Raw genomic sequence first — 25,482 nt, 5'->3', positions numbered from 1 at the left:
CTGTGGTCACAAAGATTTACACCTGTGTTTTCTGCTGAGCGTTTTATAGTTATCATTCTTATATTTAGCTATGGGCCATTTTGAGTATTTTTGTATATAGTGTTGAAGAGAGGCCCACCTTTATTCTTGGCCATATGGATATCCAGTTGTCCCAGTACCATTTGTTGAAAAGACCGTTTTTTTGTTTGTTTGTTTGTTTGTTTGTTTGTTTGTTTTTCTGTTGAATTATTTAGGCATTCTTGTCAAAAATCACTTGACCATAAATGTGAGGCTTTATTTCTGAACTCTCAATTCTATCTCACTAGTCTACCTCATGCCATTCTTTATTATGGTAGATTTCTAGTAAGTTTTTTTAAATCTTTTTTTATAAAGTATAGTTGTTTTATAATGTGTGATTTCTAGTAAGTTTTGAAGTTGGGGATGTGAGTTCTCCAATTTTCTTCTTTTCAAGATTGTTCTGACTGTTCTATAAGTTCCTAGAATTCTGTGTGAATTTTTGGAACACTATGTGAATTTCTGCAAGAAAGCCAGTTGGGATTCTGACAAAAGCTGCATTGACTCTGTGGAACAATTTGGATAGCCATCTAATAATGTTAAGTCTGTCAATTCCTAAACATGTGATAGTTTCTCACTTACTTATTCTTTAATTTCTTTCAACAGTGTTGTTTAGTTTTTAGACAATAAGTTTTGTACCTTTTTATTAAATTTGTTCCTAAGTATTCTTTTTGATGCTGTTATTAGTGGAATTTTTTTCTTAATTTTATTTCCTAATTGTTCATTCCTATGTAATTACAATTGATTTTTGCATAGCGATACTGTATCCTATAAAATTGTTAAACTTATTTATTAGTTGTAATAGTTTTCTAATAGTTTCCTTAGGATTTTCTGTTTACAAAATCATATAATCTGCAAATAGAGATAATTTTACTTCTTACTTTCCATTCTTGATGCCTTTCATTTCATTTTCTTGACCAATTGCTCCGTCTAGAACCTTCACTACAGTGTGAATAGAAATGACAAGAGAGGCCATCTCTGTCTTGTTCCCAATCTTAGGGGAAAAGATTTTAGTCTTCCATTGTTAGGAATCATGTTAGCTATAGCTTTTCATAGATGCTTTTTGTGAGGCTGAGAAAGTTCTCCTGTATTCCTAGTTTTTTAGTGCTTTTCCTATTAATATTTATTCTGGTTGCTTAATGATTTCTTCTCGTCAGTTGGTAGCTTTAGGAATTTATTCTGTGACAAATATAGCAATATACTTTCTTACACTTACTCCTTAAAAGGTAACTGATAAAGGAAAAAAGGACTTGATTTGAGAGGAAGAATTTTTTATGTAGAATTCATCACTAGGCCTCAGTTTCCCTATCTAAAAACATGAAACTTTCCAGTTTCTAGCTTATTATCTCTAAAAATATGTGAAGCAGATTTTATAGAGGGTGGGAATGGGGGTACATTTACTTACTATCTGATTTTATAAGTGATATAGTTGACTTTTTTCTTCATACTTTTTTAATTAAGAAAAATTAATAAATATATATTTAAAAAGAGGAAGACTGTAAATAGTCTTTTAAAGACGATGCTGGATGAATCATAGCTTCAATGAATATGAAGCATGTTCTTGTTAAATATGAATAGAAATATACATATTAGGTTAGTCATTACAAATAACTTTGATTTCTAGTGTAAATATTCCTCTATTAAAGTCTAATCCTGCATTTTTCCTTATTGCATTATTGAAATACCAGCTGATGATTATTTTAAATGATCAGTTATGTGATCAGAATTTGTTTTACACCAATGGTTCTGCTTTGTTTACCACGAAGGGATTGTGTTGCTGGATGCATATATAAGCAACATAAAGATGTTATAATCTTGCCATGGGACATATTAAAGCTTGCCTATGCATACAAAGTACAAAATTAAGTCACTGGGTAAATTTAGTCAAAATTGTTTAGTCACAGAGTTCCCATTGTGGCACAGTGAAAATGAATCCTACTAGTATCCATGAGGATGCAGGTTTGATCTCTGGCCTCACTCAGTGAGTTAAGGATCCCTTGTTGCTGTGGCTGTGGCGTAGGCCTGAAGCTGTAGCTCTGATTTGACCCCTAGCCTGGAGACACCCATGTGCCGCGGGTGCAGCCCTAAAAAAAAAAAAAATAATAATAATAATAATAATTTGTTTAGTCACATTTATTTGAGGAACCAAAGTTTTTTTTTCTTTTTGGCCGCACCTGTAGCATAAGAAAGTTCCTGGGCCAGGGATCAAACCCATGCCACCGCAGTGACCTGAGCTACAGCAGTTACAACACTGAATCCTTAACCTGCTGAGCCACCAGGGAATTCCAGGGGTATTTGGAGTTTTTTTATTAAAAATTTTTGAGAGTTCTGCCATGGCGCAGTGGGTTAAGAATCCAGCTGCAGCACCTCTGGTCACTGCAGAGGTGCAGGTTTGATCTCTGGCTGAGCATAGTGGGTTAAAAGGACCCTGCATTGCCACAGCTGCAGCTCAGATTCAGTCCCTTGCCCGGAAACTTCTATATGCTGCAGGTGTGGCCATTTCAAAAAAATTTTTTAAGCAATAAAAATTCTCCGTGATACTTAATGTGAATTATATAGAGATTTAGATAGAGCTTTCCTTCACAACTGCATCTGTAACATGAAGTTAATGGAAAAGCACATTAGCAGAAGTGACTTTAGAAAGCATATTCTATCCTTTGGCTTAATAGTGTTTTGTAATTGGATCATTTTAGGGTATGCTTTACTCACAAGCATTAGTATTACAGAGACAGCCTAAAGCCTTTCTGGCTCTATGAAATACTAGATTTTTTTTTTTCCTCTCCAGATAGAATGGATATTAGTAATCTGTTAAATTACATGGAGAACCCTATCATTGGGTGTTATCTGAGGCCATGAACACTGCTGTTGTGTAGTAGTCATACTTTTCAGCTTCTTGTAAAAGGTGTAGTAGCTAAGCCGTTCTGTCATTATTACTTATTGTTGGAAAGTCTTCGTTTCCATAGTTAGGGGGGTGTACTTTATCTTAGAGGTTTCATAACCCATGCGACCTGATAGGTGTCAGGCCCTGAACTTGTCCTAGACATATATCACATTTTGATGTTTTGAAGAGAAATATGTATCTTGGGTAGAAACAATAAAGAAGAAAAATCACATTCCTAAATGGACTTGATTCTCTTTCCCCCACTTCCTGTTTTAAGAAAAATTTCTGCTTGAACATTTTTTCTTTTTATGGAGAAACTGGACTCCTTACTTGCTTACATCCTGATACCTGCTGGATAGATTCTTTTTTTGTTTGTTTGTTTGAAAGTCAAAAAAGATCAGTTCTCCAATTGGGGTTTTGTTTTTTTGTTTTTTGTTTTTTGTTTTTTTGTTTTTTTCCTACTGCGGAGACCACCAGTTTTGCTTAGTAGATGACTTCTGTGGCCACTTTTAGTTTTGGAATGTAGCGAAGTTACCACTCCCCATGGAAGAAGAGGATCTACAGTTTATCCTAATTGAAAAGTTGCAAATAGCCCCTGACCAAGAGAGAGTAACTGACATGGAAGAAACATGACACCTTAAAAAGACCCAATCATCTCAATCTAACTTTGAAGAGTCAAAAGAACTAGTACCAATAAAGAAGATAATTAACTGTATGAATTCCTGTGTATGCCTAGATAGCATTTAAGAATCTCCGAATAGCAGAAGAAAAATAAGCTGGCGCGGCATCTCGCATTTTGTTACTTGGGCAAAATCGTATTCGTTTTGCTCCACTTAATATTCAGAAGTCTTAAAAGCCCTTTATGGAAAAAAAAATTGTGTTTCTTAAAAATCAAAATAGTTATTATTCCTGATAAAGATAGTGGAAAAAACAAGCAACCCGATTTTCCTGGACTTAAAGTAGGACTGTTTCATAGATGCTGTTTCTTTTAAGACTTTAATGTGGCAATTTTCCTACATGTAATCTGATACTTATTTCTTGGTCCATTTCTTTTGTTGTCATATAAGAATACTTAACTCCCCACCTCACAGGGATGTTGTGAGGCAAATTTCAAATGTTCCTAAGAAAAGTGTAGAATTAATAACTATTGACTGTCTCTTTGTTGATAGTTTCCACAGCCATAAGATCTTATTTTAAAATTTACAAGTGCTTTCCTATAGTTATAAATGGATATTAGGTGTATTAAAATGGAAGTGAGGCAATGAAATTATATTTGATTTATCAATGAGCATCCTTGTAAATAATTTTAACGACATGAAATGTTGCATTGATTTTTTTTTCAACCAAGAGCTTTTATACAATTATCATTAAAGAAAAGCTAAAGTAAAACTGTCTGGTTTCCCCTTTTATTCAGTTGAGATTTAATTTTGCATATCTCTTAGAGAGATAAAAGGTAACTCATCCATTTCTAATGAATAGAAAATGAAGAATACAATGAAAGAGATATAATTTAAAGGAAAAAAATCACATAGAGATGCCCAGAATTCAGGTTTTGGGTAAAAATCTCCGTTATTAGGTAGAGATGAAATTTTAGTAATGTTTTCATTAAAAATAGGATCACTGTAGGAATAGAGACTTGATAAGCACTTGCTTCACATTACAGCAAAAAGTGAAAATTTGCATTGCTAAATAAAGGAAAAATGTTTATTAGCTAAAATTCATGCATAGAAAATTCTTGTTAGCCTGCAGAACTTGATTCATTTATGCAATTTTATTTTCATGACATATTTTGAGAAGTCATTGTATAACATTGTCCCTTCCACATAAATCCACCAACCCAATTTTTGCAAATCAGATTTGGATATAGTGCGTGAATTATCAGATAATGACTCCCTGAGTGAGATTTTTAAATTGCTTTTAAATGTCTAGCTTCAGCTGCTTTGTTCTCATTGTGTATAATATCAAAAGACTAATCAATTCAAAGTTGAATTTATGGACTCAAGGTTCTAATCTGCTATCTGTAAACAAATGACTTAAACATTCTTTTTTAAATTACCATTTTATTTAAATGTTTGTTTTATAACATTCTGTATGTTATAAAAATGGGAATGGAGGAGTTCTCTGGTGGTTAGTGGGTTAAGGATCTGGCATTGTCAGTGCAGTGGCTCAGATTGCTGCTGTGGTGCAGGTTCAATCCCTGGCCTGAGAACTTCCACATGGTGCGGGCGCCGCCAAAAACACCAAAAAAGGAAATGGACATACTCCTTGGTTAAGTGGGTTAGCCTCAAGAAAGTACTTGAAATCAGAATGTTGTACTTTTTATATGCTTCACTTTTTAAAAAACCTCATAGCTTTAGGTGAACCTTGTACACTTCACTTCACCAGAGATTCTACGGCTCCCTAATGTCATGTATATCACAAAATTCAGTCACTTATGTTGTTTTAGTTGTTAACTTACTTAACTTGTGGAGGGATGGTAACTGTTGAAGGGACCTTTCTTTGGCTAACTAATTTATCCCCGTTTTCAACATGTTCATAATTTGTCCTCATTCAAGCATTTAATGCATACATTCATATCAGCTACTGCTATGAATCATATAAATTGGTTCATAGTGTATTACTCTATCTGGTTTAATACTGATATGTTTGAATTCTGCAGGGAGAATAATATTTTGGATACTCTAACCTCATATTAATGAGACAAGGAAAATCCCTGTGTAAACAGTGAGCTAGTTTGAGGATAATTATGAAATTATTAATAAATTTTATGTATCAGCATTAATAAACATAAAGTGCCTTTAAAAATAATTCTGAACCTGGTTTCTATTGCCCATATTGTTTTTTTTAACATCAAAAATACCTAATACTGGAGTTCCCATCGTGGCGCAGTGGTTAACGAATCCGACTAGGAACCATGAGGTTGCGGGTTCGATCCCTGCCCTTGCTCAGTGGGTTAACGATCTGGCATTGCCGTGAGCTGTGGTGTAGGTCACAGATGCGGCTCGGATCCCACATTGCTGTGGCTCTGGTGTAGGCTGGCAGCTGCAGCTCCAATCAGACCCCTAGCGTGAGAACCTCCATATGCTGCGGGAATGGCCCAAGAAATGGCAAAAAGACAAAAAAAAAAAAAAAAAAAAAAAAAATTACTGTAAAAACAACAAAAAAAACTAATACTGAGAAATCTTTTGATTAAAAAAATTAGAGAAAGTGCTTTCTCTCCCCATTAAATATGATAGCATCTAATATAATATGTATGTTCTTCTAACCAATCTGTCGTTGAAAGCTACTATTAAAGTTGGTGAACATGTACTTCAGAGGTAATGAAGAAATATAACCACATTAGTCATTACCTTAGCAGTAGTCCTTTTCTAATCTTTAAAACTTAGAAAGGGAGTTCCCGTCATGGCTCAGCGGAAACGAATCCAACTAGGAACCATGAGGTTGCGGGTTCGATCCCTGGCTTTGCTCAGTGGGTTAAGGATCCGGCGTTGCCATGAGCTGTGGTGTAGGTTGCAAATGGGGCTCAGATCCATGTTGCTGTGGCAGTGGCGTAGGCCAGCAGCCATAGCTCTGATTGGACCCGTACCATGGGAACCTCCATATGCCATGGGTGACCCTAAAGAGCAAAAAACAAAGCAAAACAAAACAAAAAAACAACTCAGAAAGATTATCTTGTATTTGTGCCCATTTTATTAGGGGAAGAGTTTATACAATACATCCTGAGCCTGATAAAATTCTAGAGAGGATAATTTCCTGGGAGGAAATGTGAATAATATATTGGCATGGTGATCATTTTGTCAGTCTCTAAAAATAAAACACGTTCTTACCATCATATACCTCTCAAAAATAAAAAGATGAACTTGAGTTCTTTTGGCTGCGCCACTGGTGGTATTCTTTTAGGCAAATTACGACATCACTCTGAGCTGGTTTCCTCATCCACTAAGTAAAAGCAGCGTGATGGTGGAGGGGCTGAGTAATGATTTATGAGACCTTTTCTCTCGATTATCTTAAAGCGATCCTGCCTTTAGTCCAGGAAGTGAGTAAGATACCCTCTTGTGGTGTTCTATACCTGGGTGTGGGACTTAGTTCTGAGTTTATAATCATTAAAAACATTGATATGTTGGCGTTCCTGTTGCTGTTGTGGCTCCATGGGTTAAGAATCTGACTAGTATCCATGAGGATGTGGGTTTGATCCCTGGCCTTGTGGGTTGAGGATCCTGCATTGCCGTGGGCTGTGCTGTAGGTCACAGATGCAGCTCAGATCCTGCGTAGCTGTGGCTGTGGCGTAGGCCTGGTGTAGGTTTGATTTGACCCTTAGCCTGGGCACTTCCGTGTATCTCATGTGTGGCCCTAAAAAGCCAAAAAAAAAAAAAAAAAAAAAAAGTATGTTACTGTGCTACAGTAACATAATTATGTTCATAATTATATTATGAAAGTCAAATTAGCCATCTCTGTCTTTAAATAGAGCATTAGGAAAAAGAAGTACGTGTCCTGTGCTTTTGCATTGTATGCATACATAATTAATAGTATTTAAATTCCTTCCAAATGGCACTAGGAATTCAAAATATGTCATCCATCGGTTAGTACTTTTCAGTGATAGATTCATTTAAAATTAGAGCACTAGCACAGGAGGTAGCATAGTATTGTAGTGTCCTGGATTATTATGATGAGATGAATTTCTGAAATATAATATTATCTAATGACTAGACTTACAAATTGAAACCCATAATGACAATTAAGCCTTCTATTCTTGGGAATAGATTTTAGCATAAACAGCAAACTGAAAGAAACTCATTTTATGTAGTGGCTCACTTTGAAATAGGGTATTAACCAGTGGAAAATAGTGAGGTCTGATAAGCTGTCCTTTGAGAAAATAAGATACAAGAATTTAGTATATTGGTACACCTGGAAATAATATTGTAGACATTTAACACTTCAAGTAGTGTTGTTTGATGTCTCATCTGTGAGTCATACCTTACATTTAAGTTCTAGACTAATTTATAGAAAGCACTCTGCCCAGAAAGTCCTGGGAAAAATACCCTTTGCTTTTAATTCACTGAAGTTAAGTGATACCAGTTGAAAGATCATCTGTGTTCTTCTTCTTCCTTTATTTTCTTCCTCATGAGATCATCTTGGAATAGTTTATTTCAGTTCAAGACTCTGTGCTAGGCTATGTGCACTATCCTTCGTGCTTTTAAAGATTAGGTGGTATGGTGTATGTGGAAATCTGTTTATTAAAGGGCCTTTGGTGGGTTTATATTTAAACCTTTGTTTTTATACTTTAACTTTTTTTTACAGGTTTATCTCTATTCAATTTACCTTACAGTTGTCTCATGAGAAGGAAAACAGATACAGTTTCCCCATTTTCCAGGAAAATAAATCTGAGGTATAAGGAGTTTAGGAAATTGTTCTAAAATCGGTAGCTGTGAGAATTAGAATTGGGGAGTTTCCGTTGTGGCTTAGTGGTAATGAGCCCAACTAGTATCTGTGAAGATGCGAAACTGGCCTTGCTCAGTGGGTTAAGGGCCTCACGGCTCAGTGTTGCTATGAGCTGTGGTGTAGGTCACAGACACAACTCAGATCCTGCGTTGCTGTGGCTGTGGCATAGGCCAGCAGCTACAGCTCCGATTCTACCCCTAGCCTGGGAACTTCCATATGCCACAAGTGCAGCCCTAAAAAGCAAAGGCAAAAAAAAAAAAAAAAAAAATTAGAATTTGACCCTAATCCTCTGATTATCTGCTGTAGTCTTTCCCTAATTTATCCTGAAGAAATTTAAGCTCATGTGGAGACCAAACTTGAAAAAGATGATAATTAACAAAATTCATTCATTGTTTGGCACTCAAAAGGTTATGAGTCTTTAAGTTTGCTGGAATTAACAATAAGTGATAGGTCTATAGGCTTTGAATTCATTTGAGAATGTATTGTGTATTTAGGTTAAGCCACCATGGTCCTATTGATTTTATAGTTATTTACATTGACAAATTTAAATAGAGTTTAGTGTGTATGCTTGTATGTGCATACGGTCATAGTAGTCTTGATTATTTAGCTACAAGCAAAGGAAAATCATTAGAGAATCTTATATTTGAATAATTTATATGCATATAGGACACAGTAAGTTTACACGTTACATGATTTCTTTGCTCTTTAGTCTTTTGATCTAGTAATAGAGTTACGAATACAAGGGATTTCCCTTGTGGCACAGTCGGTTAAGGATCCCACATAGTCATTGCAGTGGCTGGAGTCCCTGCTTTGGTGTAGGTTCAGTCTCTGGCCTGGGAACTTCCATATACCATGGGCACTCCTCTTCCCCAAAAAAGAATACAATCTGAATGTTTACGAAGTAGCTGGCTAATGGTTTTAATACTGCTTAGAGCTAATCTTTATGTTTCTAAAACCACGATGGCAGAGTTCCCATCATGGCACAGCAGAAATGAATCTGACTAGGAACATGAGGTTGCAGGTTTGATCCTGGGCCTCCATCAGTGGGTTAAGGATCTGGCGTTGCTGTGAGCTGTGGTGTAGGTCGCAGACAAGGCTCTGATCTGACGTGGCTATGGCTGTGGCATAGGCCAGCAACCGTAGCTCCGATTGGACCCCTAGCCTGGGGAAACTCCATGTGCCATGGATGTGGCCTTCAAAGGCAAAACTTAAAAAAATTAAAAAAAAAAAAAAACAACGATGGCATAAGCAAATATTTGGAACACTTCCTAAGAGTTCTCAGATTTGCACTTAAGGTTATGGCCACTTAATAGCATCTAGGGAGGGGCTCATAACAAACATCATTTCTTGGAAGCAACAAGTTGAAACTTGCAAATGGTTTCAAAAATATTCTGTGGAATATAATCACAGGCCCTAAACAGTTTAAACATAGATTCTAAATTTTATTTGAAGATAAATTAAAAGTAGCTCTACTATAAAGTAGTGATTCCAAAGAGGTTAGGAACACCTGGAGAGCATAATTGTCTTCATGGAGTGTTTTTATATGTACGTCTATATACATATATAATCACATGGTTTAGAAATCACTTAGCTAACACATTATATATGTAAAAATTACCGTGAGCCACATGCAAAAGTATGATCTAAGTATGACCAGCCGTTTCTGGAAGTTGTCCATGTCTAAGTCCTTTGTGACACTCATTTGTTCAAAATTATTTATTGAGCATGTCTGTGTACCAGGACAAAATGACTAAGATTGCCCTCAAGGAGCCTCGTGAGGCAGTAGAACATGTATTTAGTGGTGATCATGACGATGCCGAGGTAGTGGCTGATGGAGTGCTCCAGAAGCCTCAAAGAGCCCTAGCTGTCTTCTCAGCTCCTGCAAATCTCTTTGATTACATGCTTCCCTTTGCCTTTTTGGCATATTTGAGTGCTGTGAATACATCAGTGCACCAGGAAAACACGTCTCTGTTCTTATGTTTAAACTTAAGTGGGGGGAAGGGGAATAAGAAGAATAAGTAGATAACTGACTGTATAATTACTATTATGAAAAATAATAATGAAAGAAGAGCTCAAAGGGAGACAGCAGGTAGTGGTCGGAAGAGGAAGAGGAAGATTCCTTGAAGAGTCACCCATAGTCAACCTTGGAAGGAATAGATGCTGCTTGAACAGCAGCAGGGGGAGGGGCATTGGCTTTGAATCCCTTAGGTGTTTAGTGCCCTTGTCTGAGGTTTTGGTATTGACACTGGAAGGAATCTATAGAGAAAAACTGGGATTGAAGAAATGATAGGATTTTTCACTCTGTGGCTCTTGGAGCAAGGAAATAGGAAAAGATAAAGAAGTTTCTACTCCACAAACTTTAAGCCTTTTGAGGATAATGGCCATGCTTATTCATCCTCGAATTTACATTGTCTGGTAAAATGCTTGATACGTAGTAGGTGTGCAATAAACATGTGTTGACTCAGGTGACTGGTTAATTGTTCTTTGTGTATTAGAATTTTTTTTCTACAATTAGGGTATAAATTCCTTTGAGATAAGAAAAATGTCATATACCTCTATACCCCCCAAATATTAGATGCATAAGAGGTAATAAATACTTTTGATTTATCACTGATTGCTTGAATGAAGTTCAGAAATTACACAAACTGATAGCCCTTGTAGTCGTCCAGTAAGCCTAAAAATGCTAGAATCTGGAATTCCCATCATGGCTTAGCAGTAACAAAGCCAACTAGGATCCATGAGGATGCAGGTTCGATCCCTGACCTCACTAAGTGGATTAAGGATCCAGCGTTGCCACTGAGCTGTGGTATAGGTCGTGGACACGGCTTAGATCCTGTGTTGCTGTGGCTGTGGCATAGGCCCGCAGCTATAACTTCGATTTGACCTCTAGCCTGGGAACTTACATACATAGTGGTTGTGGCCCTAAAAGGAAAAAGAAAAAAAAACTAGCATCATGTGACTAAATTAGAAATGCAAATCATAATGTATTTGGTAGAAAACAAATTTTTATTATTTTGTCTCTCTTCTCCAAACAGAACCTATGAGCCAAAATATATAAATTACCAAATTTTATAAAATTTGTCGTATAGTTTTCAATTGCTAAAAATTTTAAGGAAGAGGTACTTCTGACTGTGTTATAAATCCAGAATGTCATTTAGCACTGTTAAGATTATCTGTGAATATAGCCTTAAGTGATATCAGTAAATGGAATCTAAAGCGTTTTTCTTTCTTTTTTAATTTCTCTGTTCACTTTTATAAAAATGCATGTGAAAGAGTATTTAACTACTGTGATAATTTGTGTGGGAAAATAATCTGAAAGAGAATGGATATGTGTGTATGTATGACTGAATTGCTTTGTTGTATAGCAGAAATTATCACAACCTTGTAAATCAACTATACCTCACTAAATCTTAACAAAGAGTATTCACTGTACACTCAAAAGATTAACATTTTAAGTTGTTCATGAAGTTAGTTGCTACGAGTCATGTCATTTTATTTTGTTGTCGTTGTTGGTCTTTACCTCCTTTTTAAAATTTTTTTTGAAGTATAGTTGATTTACAGTGTTGTGTTAATTTCTGCTCTATAGCAAAGTGACTCAGTTATACATATATGTATTCTTTTTCATACTCTTTTCCATTATGGTTTATCATAGGATATTATAGTTCCCTGTGATATATAGTAGGACCTTGTTGTTTATCCATGCTGTATATAATAATGTGTCTCTGCTAATCCCAAACTCACAGTCCTTCCCTCCCCCAGTGCTTGACAACCACAAGTCTGTTCTCTGTATCTGTGAGTCTGTTTTTGTTTTGTATATATGTTGTAGATATGATATTTGTCTTTTTCTGACTAATTTTGCTTAGTATAATAATCTCTAGGTCTATCTATGTTGCTTAAAATGGCATTATTTCATTATTTTTAATGGCTGAGTAATATTTCAGTGTGTGTGTGTGTGTGTGTGTGTGTGTATCACATCTTCTTTATCCATTCATCTCTCAATAGACATTTAGGTTGCTTCCATGTCTTGGCTATTGTAAGTAGTGCTGATATGAACAGAGGAGTGCATGTATCTTTTTGAATTACAGTTTTGTCTGGGTTTATGCCCAGGAGTGGGATCATGTGGCAACAGTGTTTTTGGTTTTCTGAGGAACCTTCCTATTGTTTTCCATGGTGGATGCAACATTTACATTCCCACTATCAGTGTAGGAGCGTTCCCTTTCCTCTACACTTGTCTCTAGCATTTATTATTGGTAGACTTTTTAATGATGGCCATTCTGACCAGTGTGGGATGGTACCTTACTGTAGTTTTGATTTGCATTTCTCTAACAATTAGTGATGATGGACATCTTTTCATGTGCCTATTGGCCATCTGTCTGTCTTCTTTGGAGAAATGTCTGTTGAGGTCTTCTGCCCATTTTTTGATTGACTTGTTTGGGTTTTTGTTTTGTTGTTGTTGTTATTGAATTATAAGAACTGTTGTTATATTTTGGAAATTAAGCCCTCGTCAGTCACATCTTTTGCAGATATTTTCTCCTAGTCTATAGTTTGCTTTTTCATTTTGTTTATGGTTTGCAATGCTTTACAAAAGCTTATAAGTTTGATTAGGTCCCATTTGTTTATTTTTGCTTGTATTTCTATTGCTTTGGGAAACTGACCTAAGAAAACATTTGTACAATTTATGTCAGAGAATGTTTTACATATGTTCTCTTCTAGGAGTTTTATAGTGTTTTTTCTTATATTTGCCATTTTGAGTTTGTTTTTGTGGATGATATGAGGGTGTCTTCTAACTTCATTGATTTATATGCAGCTTTCCCAACACCGCTTGTTGAGAGACTCTCTTTTCTCCATTGTATATTCTGGCCTCCTTTGTCAAAGATTAATTGTCCATAGGCTTGTGGGTATGTCATTTTAATATAATTGAAAAAACAGCCTGGGGGCTAGCTTTCCAGATACATATTTATGTGGAGTGTCTCCTAAGTATTTTTTCCTGGTTTAAGATACAATTGATAGGAGTTCCCATTGTGGCTCAGTGAGTTGAGAACCTGACGTATTATCTATGAAGATGCAGCTTCGATGCCTAGCCTCACTCATAGGGTTGAGGATTCAGTGTTGCGGCAAGCTTCTCTAGGTCGCAGATATGGTTCACATCTGGCTTGGCTGTGGCTGTGACATAGGCCTGCAGCTCCTCTTCAACCCCTGGGCCAGGATGTAATTGATATATAACATTTAATAAGTTTAAGGTGTATAATGTATTGATTTGATACATTTATATAACTCAAATGATTGGGTTAACTAACACCTATTGTAAATTACTGTTTCTTTTTTGTGGTGAGAACATTTAAAATCTACTTTTAGCAACTTCCGTATATATAAATCAGTATTATTAACTCTAACCACCTGCTGAACATTAGATCCCAGAACTTATTCATCTAATGGCTAGAAGTTTGTACTCTTTGACCAACATCTCAATCCCTTTCCCCCCACCTCTCCCATCCCCTGGTAACTGCCATTGTAGTCTCTGTTTCTATGCATTCAGCTTTTTTAGAGTCTACATATCAGTGATAGCATACAGTATTTGTCTTACTCTTTCTGACTTATTTCACTCAGCATAATGCCCTCAAGATCCATTCATGTTGTTGCAAATGGCGGGATATCCTTTCTCATGCCTGAATAATATGTTGTGTGTATGTACCACATCTTTATCTGGTCATCCATTGGTGGACACTTAGGTTGTTTCCATAGCTTGGCTATTAATGAATAATGCAGTGAACATGGGATCGTAGGTCTTTAATTTTTTTTTCTAAATGAGTAACAGTCATAGAGATATAACTTAACTAGTTGAAAGACAAAAAAAAGTCATTAATCAAGCTTATAAAATAAAATATTTGTACAAGGAGTTTACTGCTATAAGCAAATACAACATATATGATAAAAGCTCCTGTGCATCTTGGGATATGTAATTTGTGGTGATCTTCTGAAAGTAATAAACCAAGTAAACCTCATATTTTACTGCTAAGAGCCTAGCTTTAGTAGAATCTGTATTTATTTATAGAAAACAACAGAGCAGATAGTAATAGAAAGCCCTTGAAATAATTATACAGATACTCACATTCATATGTTTTACAGAATTATTTACTTTTACATGTAAATATAAGTAAAACATGGAGTCGACCATCACCATAATATAAAGACTTGATTTTTGAGTTATTTAGTAACACAGATGTCTACTGTTTTCATATCCTCACAAAGAAATATAGATCCTGCTTTATTAGCCAATCCATACTTATAACCATTTCAAAATGTGTTTTGCAAATTTTGCTCTAATTCAAAGGCCTTTGGAACAATAACTTTAATCTATTTAATCCATCATTTACAGACTCTGCAAGGATTTGATTTTAGCTTTCACATTTCATTTCATTTCTGATTAGTATAATCTGATAATTATTGATCGTTATTAATCTACATTGTAAGCTGGTTGAAAAGTAGTTACCTTCATGGTGTTGTTAGTACCCTTATGTATGACTGCATATAGCCTATTGTAAATAATAGAGCAGAGGAATAACACACGTCAAAAATGACATTATAGTTTAGTTGCAAAAACCTTAAGGCAGGAGTCTTGATTCAAGTTGTAGCTCTGTTGCTGTTACGTAGAAGGCAGAAAGTCCCCATGCATTATAGCATTTGGATTTAAGAGTCTGCATTAGTTAATTCAGTTGCTTAAGCATGGTTTAAATGAAGCCCACGTCACTCATCTTGGTATGGTATGCAATAGCTTCACACAAACAAAAACTCTTTCAATATCACAGATTATAAAAGAGGTGCTAACAAGGGAAAATTAGTTTATGAGATGGATATGTTCAAATCTGTCACCCTTCCTGGAAAAACAACACAAGGCAAATATCCTGCTGACAGTGATTTTAGTTGTATCATCTTCCTATTGCTAAAGTGGTGACTCTTGCTGAACTAATCTGGAGTTGGAGTACAGCCAGTCTTCATCAGCTTGGCCAGTAAAGCTGGTTCTTGGAGTTACTTTGGCTTCCATCCAGGCTGACTAGGCAGGCTTTAGAAGGAAAATTTTTAAAAAGCCTCTCTTGATAATAGCCAGTGAGTCAGTAGTGGACTAAGCTATTATTAATTCTGAGCTATATTCACGTATCATCATCTCCTCCTTTTAAAAGTTAATTTCCAAAATGCTTTTGATCAGGGTCCTTCTTTTGCGTATTATTTACATAACTCACATATACATTAAATACATGAAGTTAGTAACAATGATCTGCCTCAACTAAAAGACAGTAGTAGTTGCAAGTAAAATTCTGTCCATACTATAACTCAAACTTTTAAGTAATTTCAAGTTATGTCTTTTGACTCCATCCTTATCTTTAAAAACAAATTTAAACTGAAGTGCAAAAAATTCTGTGTCAAGTTATGATGAATTAAATTATTGATTACAGTTGGTTTCTTAAAAAATGACAAGAAATTGGAAACAGATTTTTACTGTATAATTATCTATGTATTTCCACTCAATTTTAGCTTTTGCAAAATCTTTGTTAATGGTATCTTTTCCATTCTGTCAGTGCTGAGAGTGATTTCTATTTTATTTATAATGTTTTTCCCAAACACTACTAAATATCATGATACCAGATATCAGCATGATATTTAGTATTGTTTGGATGTTTCCTTAAATGACCTACTTTGCAAGCAAACAGAGGCATCTTAGCCTCTAAAACTCAGTGAAATTATGAATAGACAGATAAAAATATTAATTTCTGTCTTGACTGAAGTATGATGATTATAATGCTATTCCTGTGTAAATGAAAGGGATAGGCTTCAAATTAATTGATCTCACTCTTTGTAAAAGGTAGATGTATATTCATAAGAGATAAGAGAAACATAATTCTTAGTATGTAAGGCTGTTTCCCTGAAGACATCTCCCTGATAGGATCATGCTGTGCATAAATTTCCAAAGAAAGTGTTAAAGTTACTAATCAGCTTTTATAAGAGGGAAACCAACACAAATGCTGATTTGCATGAAGGTAGTAGATGCATAATTCACAGTATCACCTTGACTAAATTCTTTTCTCATTTGTGAACTAGCAGTAGGCCCACTAAATATCTTTTTACTTCCTTCTCTTATATTCAGCACCCAGTGCTCCAAATTCACTGATGGTAGAGAAAGTATGATTTAGATTAAAATATTTTAAACAAACACCTGTAATTTGATCCTTTCACAGATAACTGTCTTTGAGCAAGAAGTTGGTATCCGCACCTCCTCCTTTAAAGAGAATAGGCTGCTTTAAACTTTTAAAGGAAATTTCTTTAAAGGTTTTAGAGGTAAGGAGTTATAGTGAGTAAAATGCGAAAATGAAATTGGGACTTTCTTGGCCCCTTCTCCTTATATCTCCATTCCTTGGCCACAGCTACCTTAAGACACATGGCAAAAACCACAGAACACGCTGTGCCAGGCAGGCAGTGCGCAGATGTTAGCGGATATTGTGTTCAGAGCCATCTCTAATGAGAGCTTCTTTGGCATAGAGCTATGCTTCTGTTACTGCTGGGAGCACAGTCATGGAAGCTAGGGGATTTCTAAGGGCTTCTTTTGAGTGTGGTTAGGGGCCCCTCCATTTTAGTGATTGAAAGTGGGGGTAGAGCTAGACTTTTTGTGTCCTCAAAGTCAAATGGAAAATTCTGCATCGAAGTACATTATGTTAAACATAGCATAATTCAGATTTCACCTTCTCTTCTCACCCCTCAAAATAAGAAGTCAAGCTTACCACTTTATGAGAATAATTTTTAACTAATTTTCTCAGTCCTTCATTAACTGGATAAATTTATTCTGAGGTCTACACGGAAGGTTTAAGCTTATAAATAATACATCCATAGTTCCTAAGGATGACGGCAGAGATCATGATGTGGTTTCACTTGTTATATTTATTTAAGTTATTTATATCACTAACTAAACATATCTCCCTTAAAATATTCCATGTTAAATCTTTTTAGCTTTGTATCTCACTGAAGATTCTCTCAGGATTCTTTATTGCTTGTACATATGTGGAAGATACTAGCTAACATTTGAGTGTCTGTTATGTGCTTTATTCAAAGGTACTTTTATTGGGGCTCTTTATTCCTCAAAATCAGTGAGGAAAGGTAGTATTAATCCTAATTTTACAGATGAGGAAACTGAGACCCAGTGAGGTTAAATAACCTGCCCACGGTCCTGTAACTAGCAAATGGCTAGACCCATGATGTGAACCATTTAAACAAACTCCTGAGCCTACACCTTTTTTTTTTAATTGAGATATAACTGATGTATATATAACATTGAGTTAATTCACTTTTTTTTTAACTAGGTAAAATTTTGTATTTGATCTGATTTCAGATGCCTTTGATAAGACACTATTATTTATATATAACCAAAGAAAAAATGTCAGTTACCGTAATAGCTCTTTCTGATATATTTAGACATAGATGTTACTATATCTATGTAATGCTTTTGTTCATATGTAATACATGTAAAATAAATAGTTTAAGATGTCCCTATAATTTCATCAGATTCAGAGTCTAACTGCTCTGACTCACTTTTTGACTGTAGTTTATGTCCATTTTTTCAACCAGTATGATGTTTGGGGGGATATCAGTAACATTGTTGATACAGTGTTTCTTTAAAAACTACTACAACTCTTTTCTCTGAGATTTCCTTCCAAGTCACTGTTTATTGAAAGCTTTAATACTTAAATTCCATTTCAGTTCTAAACATTGTGATTTCTAAACTATGTGATTTCTAGTTCACCCAGGGCTGTCTTTAAAACTTTATTGGCAAACATGTCTTCATCTGTTTACCACCAGCCATCAGTTTCTGTATTGTATGTAAATCCAAACACACCAGGCTCTGTGCCAAGATAATGGATTGTGAGGCAGAGAAGGAATCTGAGCTAGAAAGTAAGACTTGGGAGATTATCAAGGCAAACATTTAAAGCAAGGGTCAGAGGAGGTAGCCTGTAGAAGCAGGTGCCAAAAGGAGGGTAAGGAACAGAGCAATATGGGAACATCTGATAAGAAGGCTCCAAGGATAAACCTAAGGGTAAGGAAGGTGCCAAAATTACAATAAGCCTTGAGAGGCACCTTATTAAGCATTTGGGCAAATTGAGGCTTTCAGCTACATCTCGCAGAAAAATCCTTTTGTATACTGTAAAATGCTCTATCTAGTAGAGAAATCTTTTTATATTATGCTGTATACAATGTATTCTAGTATATTATATTTTTTTAAACAATTAAAAGTTACTGTTTCTATTTAAGTGCAGTTTCTTTGCATTCAAAAGATAACTTACTCTGTATTAAGAAGCACAGGTTTAGACCCCAAACTGTTGAAGAACGCATTTGTTTCTCAGTGGAGCTAGCTTGGGGCCAGCAGGCTGTGGCATGAGAACACCTAGCCCAGAAAGTGGCATACAAGTAGATTGAAGACCATGAAGGCTGCTTGTGCATTCACAGATGTGGAGCAGGGGGAGTATGGCAAGAAACAACAGGCAGGTCCTGAGACAAGGTGGTATTATGGGATGCTTACATCAGCCCTCTTATTTTCATAGTTATGGAATAGCCTCACTACCAATGCTGAGCTTAATGTAGAGAAGTAAGCCTATTGCAACCTATTCTTAAATCCTCTTTTAAAAGCTTATCTGGATATTTTTCACAGTTCTACATAATGAACACACTTAGGAAGTATATTCAAGGAGCTGCCATTCCAGAGACTCCTATCGTGGATCCTAGGTCCCAGAGTCATGAGAGAGAGGCCACTTTTCTTCACTCCTATAACTGATGATTCAGGTATAGGATTCACTCTGCAAGTGAATAAGTCTCTTGCTCATGCATCTGACTCTTACTTTGTTAGAGTCTCTTTGTTAGATAGTCCTTTTGAAGTACTTTTTCTTCTAGATTTTACATACCTAATTTGATGACTTTAGTTAAAAGTAAACAATAAAATTCCAGTTTAAGGAACCTTGCAAATGATGTTTTTGGAGTGTTTTGAACTCCCTCATCTGACTTCTAGATCTGAAGCCAACAGGAAACCAGCTGGTCCTTTTTGAAGGGAAACTTTACCAAACAGTCACAAGAATAAAGAATTATTTTGCCCTTATTCCAGCATTCAGACATGAGATCATAGTGGTATTTCAATATCTCTTCTGACTCATTGGTGTCTCCAGCTAAATAACTTCTTTGTGAACAGTTAATGCGAAACTATCAAAACTATACCTGTAAAAAAGGACCAAAGTAGCAGCTAGAGAACTCCCTACTTTTTTTTTTTTTTTGAAACAAGTATTCTGAAAATGTAAAATGCTAAGTTAAATTTTTGGTATCAGAATTAATCCCAAGGTATTCATCACTGCTAAAATCAGCCTGTGCGGGAGGAACGTGATATCTTAAGAGTTGTGGCTTAAAGTAAGGAACATTGCTTTTGCAAAATTGCAAAAGCATGCCAAGTATTTAAAATTATATGTAAGGACTGACCACAACTGAGATTGTTCACATATAGGACTTCCTTCAGGACACTCTAGAATTCATTATCAGCTGAAATCATGGAGCGTATTCTAATATACTGGATGGTGTAAGGAATATATGAAGAAGCTGTAAAGAGGAAACAGGGCAAATTGATGAGATCAAAAATACTTTATTTCCTAAGTCATATTTGACACCATGCTCTAGTAAAGGATTACCTTAAAGTAGAGGAAGCAAGAATGTTCTGAAAGATTCAGATTTCCCAACAAAGAAAATTTTGTTTAATATTGCAAAATAGCCTTAATACAGTTATTTGCTTTGGAACCAAGTGTAAAAAAATGCAGAAACATAAAAACTTAGCGCATTGAACTGTTCTCCCATGGTATTTATTTCAGGACTATGAGGTCTCAAATTGTTATGGTTTCCTGTACTCTTGTGCAGTATACATAATGTATTTGATAAGACAACTTTCTTCAATATTTTTTTAGTGCAATCAGCAGTACTTTGGGGCTCTGCAGGTGAAAGAAGGAAAAGATTAATGGGAATCCATTGAACAGCTTATCTATGGCCAGACATCACCACTTAGTATATTAAGAGGTTCAAGACATGTTCATGGATACGAAGTAAATGAGCTACAAATACCTTGACTTTGTATGTTCCTCTTTTTGTGTCCTGCTTCAGAGGCGTTGTTTCCATTTTTTCCTGCCCAAACCGGTTTTAATTACACCTTGTGTATGTCCCATTCCTTTCCTTTGCATATCCCTGCCTCTGTAATCCTGTTTCTCCTGTCTACTTCTTATCACCATCTCCAGATGCCCTCACCTCCTTCCTTTTTATTTTCAACGCTCTCATTATGTGTCACAGCAATTCTGTTTCCTACCCACCCAGTCTCTTTCTATGCCAACAAATACAGATATGAATGGAGCAGCTTTGAGACCATTCTACCCATTTCACTCTCTAGCTTGTATTATTTGTAATCCTAGAAGTCACAAAAAGAGTATCTAGAGGTGCTTAGAAAGATTTTTTTTTCTTTTGATCGTGAGATTTATTTTAATTTTAATTTTGTTGTTTAAGGCTGTACCTGCGGCTTATGGAAGTTTCCCAGGCTAGGGGTTGAATCAGAGCTGCACCTGCAGCCTATGCCACAGCTACAACAATGCAGGGCCCGGGCCACACATCTGTGACCTACCCCACAGCTCATGACAATGCCAGACCTTTAACCCTCAAGTGAGGCCAGGGATCAAACCCACATCCTCATGGATACTAGCTGGGTTTGTAACCTGCTGAGCCACAATGGGAACTCCTGTGTGATTATTTTTTAATTGAAGTGTAACATATTTAGTAGAATATGCATTTTCCACTGTAGAGTTGTATGAGTTTTGGCAAAATTGTGCAGTTATGTACACATCAACACAATCAAGGTAAAGAAGGGTTCAGTCTCCCCCCTAAAAAAATTCTATCCTCTTTTGCAGTCATCTTCTCCTCATACCCCCAGTGCCTAGCAGACCAGTAGTCTGTTTTCTGTCCCTGTAGTTTTGCCTTTTCCTTAATGACATATAAATGGAATCATAAAAAAGTATGTAGCATTTTTTTTCTTTTTTTCAAATTAGGGTAAAATATATATGACATAAAAATTAATAGCTTAACCATTTTTAAGTGTATAGTTCAATAGTGTTAAGTGCACATTGTTGTGGAATCAAAGTATAGAACTCTTTCATCTTTCAAAACTGACACTCTATACCCATTAAACAAAAATTCTCCATTCCTCTCTTCACCTGGCAGCTACACTTCTACTTTCTGTCTCTATGAATTTGACTACTCTAGGTAACTTATATAGGTGGAATCACATAGTACTTGTCTTTTGGTGACTTGGCATAATGTCATCAAGGTTCCTCCATGTTGTAGTATGTGTAAGAACTTCCTTCCACTTTAAGACTCAGTAAGACTCCACTGTCTGTTTGATGTACCTACCACATTCTGTTTACCCATGCATTAGTGGACCCTTGGGTTGCTCCTGCCTTTTGACAACTGTGCATAATACTGCTTTGAACATTGTTGTAGAAATATATTTTACATATATACTGAGAAGTAGAATTGCTAGATCATATGGTTATTCTGTTCTTAATTTTTTGAGGAACTGCCATACCGTTCTTCATAGCAGCTGCACCATTCCCACCAGCAGTGCCCAAGGGTTCCAATTTCTCCACGTTCTCACCAACACTTGTTATTTTCTGGTGTTTTTTCATTTGGCTAGTTAGTTGGTTTTGGCTGTGGCAGGCAATGGCTTGATGTAGGATCTCAGTTCCCAGACCAGGGGCTGAACCTGAGCTGTAGCAAAGGCATGGAGTCCTAACCACTAGACCACCAGGGTCACCTGTAGAACTGCAGCTTGATGGTAGGGGTTAGGGTAGGGTTCTCTGTTGTCCTTGTCTAGCCTCAGTCTTGGGCAGGCCCTGTGTTCCAGGGTATTACGGTGGAGGTTTTCTCACTGATCTTGCTCAGTGATTCAGCCTTGTAATTTGAGCATCTTATGCAGGAGTTCCTGCCCCTTGCCCCAAGGTTGGAGACCTCTAATAGTCTGAGACCAGGATAGTCTGGTCTGAGACCAGGATGATTTTCTATTCCTTTCACAAGGTTATAGAGTTTTATTTTCCTACCTTTCCCCTAACCATCACGGGTCTTCATCTGTGCTGGGAAGGACAAGAGTTAGCAGCCAGTCCCCCCATCTATAGTGGCTTTCCCAAAGTCACCTCATTAATGTAAACTCTGTTGTGGCTAAATGAGGCTTGTTATGAATAGCAAGACACATTTCATCTTTATGGCTCTGTTTCAGTTTTAGGAACTAAGGACAAAAGATGAAATATAACAAAAGATGCACCTATTGCTCTATTGCTTACAAGTTTTAAGGGATTGAGGAACTGTTGAGCTAGGGACCACGGACAAAGACCAAAATATATATTTATTATAAATCACATCACAGATAATATAGTGGGTTTTTTTTTTTAAAGTTATATGTAGTATTTGTTTGCCAGGGCTGCCCTAACAAATACCACACACTGGGTGGGTTAAACAATAGACATTTATTTTCTTATATTTCTATAGGCTTGGGGTCTGAGATCAAGATGCTGACAAGGCTGTTTCTCCTGAGACCTCTCCTTGGCTTGCAAATGCCTTCTTCCAGTGTCTTCATAGGAGCTTCCTCTGTGCATGTCTGGGTTCTAATCTCCTCTTCTTAAAAGGATACCAGTCCTATTGAATCAGAGATCCCCTTAATTACCCCTTTTAACTTAAATACCTCTTTTAAGACTCTTGTCTCCAAATATACACATACTCTGACATATGGAGGTTGGTACTTGTACATAATCATTTGCTAGGGGACACAGTTCATCCCATAATACATAGAAATGAAAGAAAAAAAGAGATTATCTAGGACAGTGCAGACCAGTAGGACTTTGTGTAATGATAAAAAGTTGTAGGAGTTCCTGTCCTGCCTCAGTGGTAATGAACCCAACTAGGATCCATAAGGATGCGGGTTCAATCCCTGGCTTCACTCAGTGAGTTAAGGATTTGGTGTTGCTATGGCTGTGGTAGAGGCCAGTGGCTGTAGCTCCCTAGAAAATTGTCTTGGTTGTGATACTTAACTCTGAGTAACTTATCAAGTAGAACATTAAATAAGGAAAAAGTGTTTGCTTTAGGTTAGTTCTGTAAGTGACACTGAAATTCTACCAGATGTCAAGACATTAGAACCACTTTTTAGGTCTAGCCTATTCAATTTATTGCAGCAAATTTTGTAGTTGGAACATTTAAAAATTCTGAATAAGATGAAATGAATCAGTAATTTCAAAGGAATACTATATTACATGTTCCAAACCTATTGACATGGAAGCATCCTCATGTGTCTCATATGAAGGAATGAAATTATACTTTAGACTTTGATGTTCTTAAAAACAATACATTGTTAGGTTTTGTTTATAGATATTTTTCAGGATATAATGCTTATTCCTCAAAAGAGAATGGGTAGCAACTCTTCTGTAGATGCTTGTTTCTGTCATATGGAAGGAAACTCTTCCACATTAAGCCTCCTGTTTTGGTAGCTTTTATGTAAATTTCTTTACTTGGTAGGTTTTATTCACTAAGAACATTTCAGTGAAATATTTGTGTTTTTATTCTTTTTGAGTTGTCTTTGAAACATTCACGGATTACAAACCAAATAATAGTACTGAATACTGCTATCTCTTCAGAGTAACAATATTCAGAGTAATCAGTAGAATTTTATTTTTCTTTTAGTTCAGCAATCAGCAAACATTGGGAGGCTGAACTGGCTACCCTCAAAGGAAATAATGCCAAACTCACCGCAGCCCTGTTGGAGTCCACTGCCAATGTGAAACAATGGAAACAGCAACTTGCTGCATATCAAGAGGAAGCAGAACGTCTGCACAAGCGGGTAAGTTCAGGGCTGCTGTCGATAAGGATTTATGGCTAATGGATTTTCTTGATCAGAGGAAATTTACATGTACATTCAGCCTATGGACGTCTTCTGGAGCTTTTTGTTGGTTATCAAAATATATATGTGGGTTGTATTATATGTGGGGTGTATTGGTTAAGAAAAATATTTTCTCCAGTTTAATGAGAATGAAGAATATGCAGCTTTTGGGGTCAAAAGACCTGATTTCAAATTCCTGTTCTGCCACTAATTAGCTGTATTACCTTGGGTAAGTTACCCTCTTCTTTCCACTCAGTATCCTCATCTACAAAATAGGAATAATAATATAGACTTTGTATAATTCCTGTGAAAACTGAAATACTCAATTGACATGTAATTACACTGAGTTAATGATCATGCATTTACTATTTTATTTTATTGTTTTCTTAAAAAAACACTTTGATAGAGTTCTTGTTATGGCTCAGCAGATTAAGAACCCAACTAGTATCCATGAGGATGCAACCTCCATCCCTGGGAACTTCCATATGCCACAGTTGTGGCCCTAAAAAGAAAAAAAAAAAGTTTGAAAAATACAGGTAGAAAATTCTTTGTAAAAGTTGGTAAAATTATAAATATGAGGCAGTAAAAGAAAAATCGAAAATCCCAATACCATTAATATCAGAGGACCAAACAGTTACTTATAAAGAATTTTTTTATTCCAAGAATACTCATTCACCCAATAGGAAGCAGGTGCCACTAGTTTCTGTTTTTAAAAAGGATGCCAAAAATGTGACTTCCATAGACAGTAGGAAATGGGCTTAGTACCACAGCACAATTTGAGGGCTGTATTAGAACCAGGGTGACAGGGGAAATAAGATAGAAGTTGAATAGAGACAGGAGGGAGAGTAAGAACCCTGAGTAAACACCATTGTATCCTAAATATAAAAGTTAACTCACAAGGGGCCAGAAGGAAGTTGTTTAATGAGGATTGAGTTTCCATTTTGCAAGATGAAAAGTTCTGGAAGTCTGTTTAACACAGTGTGAATATACTTAATGTCACTGAACTATACATTTGAAAATGGTTAAGCTGATAAATTTTATGTGTGTTTTTAACCACAAAAAAAAAGTTAACCTAGGACAAATAACTCATAATCCAGAAAACATTCATTGAAGAGTTATCCTTTTTATGTATTCT

At 36.0% G+C, this 25,482-nt stretch overlaps 1 protein-coding gene across 3 annotated transcripts in view; it reads left to right on the top strand.

Moving 5' to 3' along the window:
• Positions 1–25,482, top strand: part of HOMER1 (homer scaffolding protein 1) — a 137,180-nt gene that overhangs the window by 82,098 nt on the left and 29,600 nt on the right. For all 3 annotated transcript variants that reach the window (XM_021077838.1, XM_021077830.1, NM_001243811.1), the window contains 1 exon segment: positions 24,152–24,308. In XM_021077838.1, coding sequence (XP_020933497.1) covers positions 24,152–24,308 — 157 coding nt within the window.

The sequence above is a fragment of the Sus scrofa genome, chromosome 2, assembly GCF_000003025.6.
Source record: "Sus scrofa isolate TJ Tabasco breed Duroc chromosome 2, Sscrofa11.1, whole genome shotgun sequence".
Taxonomy (NCBI): domain Eukaryota; kingdom Metazoa; phylum Chordata; class Mammalia; order Artiodactyla; family Suidae; genus Sus; species Sus scrofa.
This window is presented reverse-complemented; position numbering and strand designations above follow the sequence as displayed.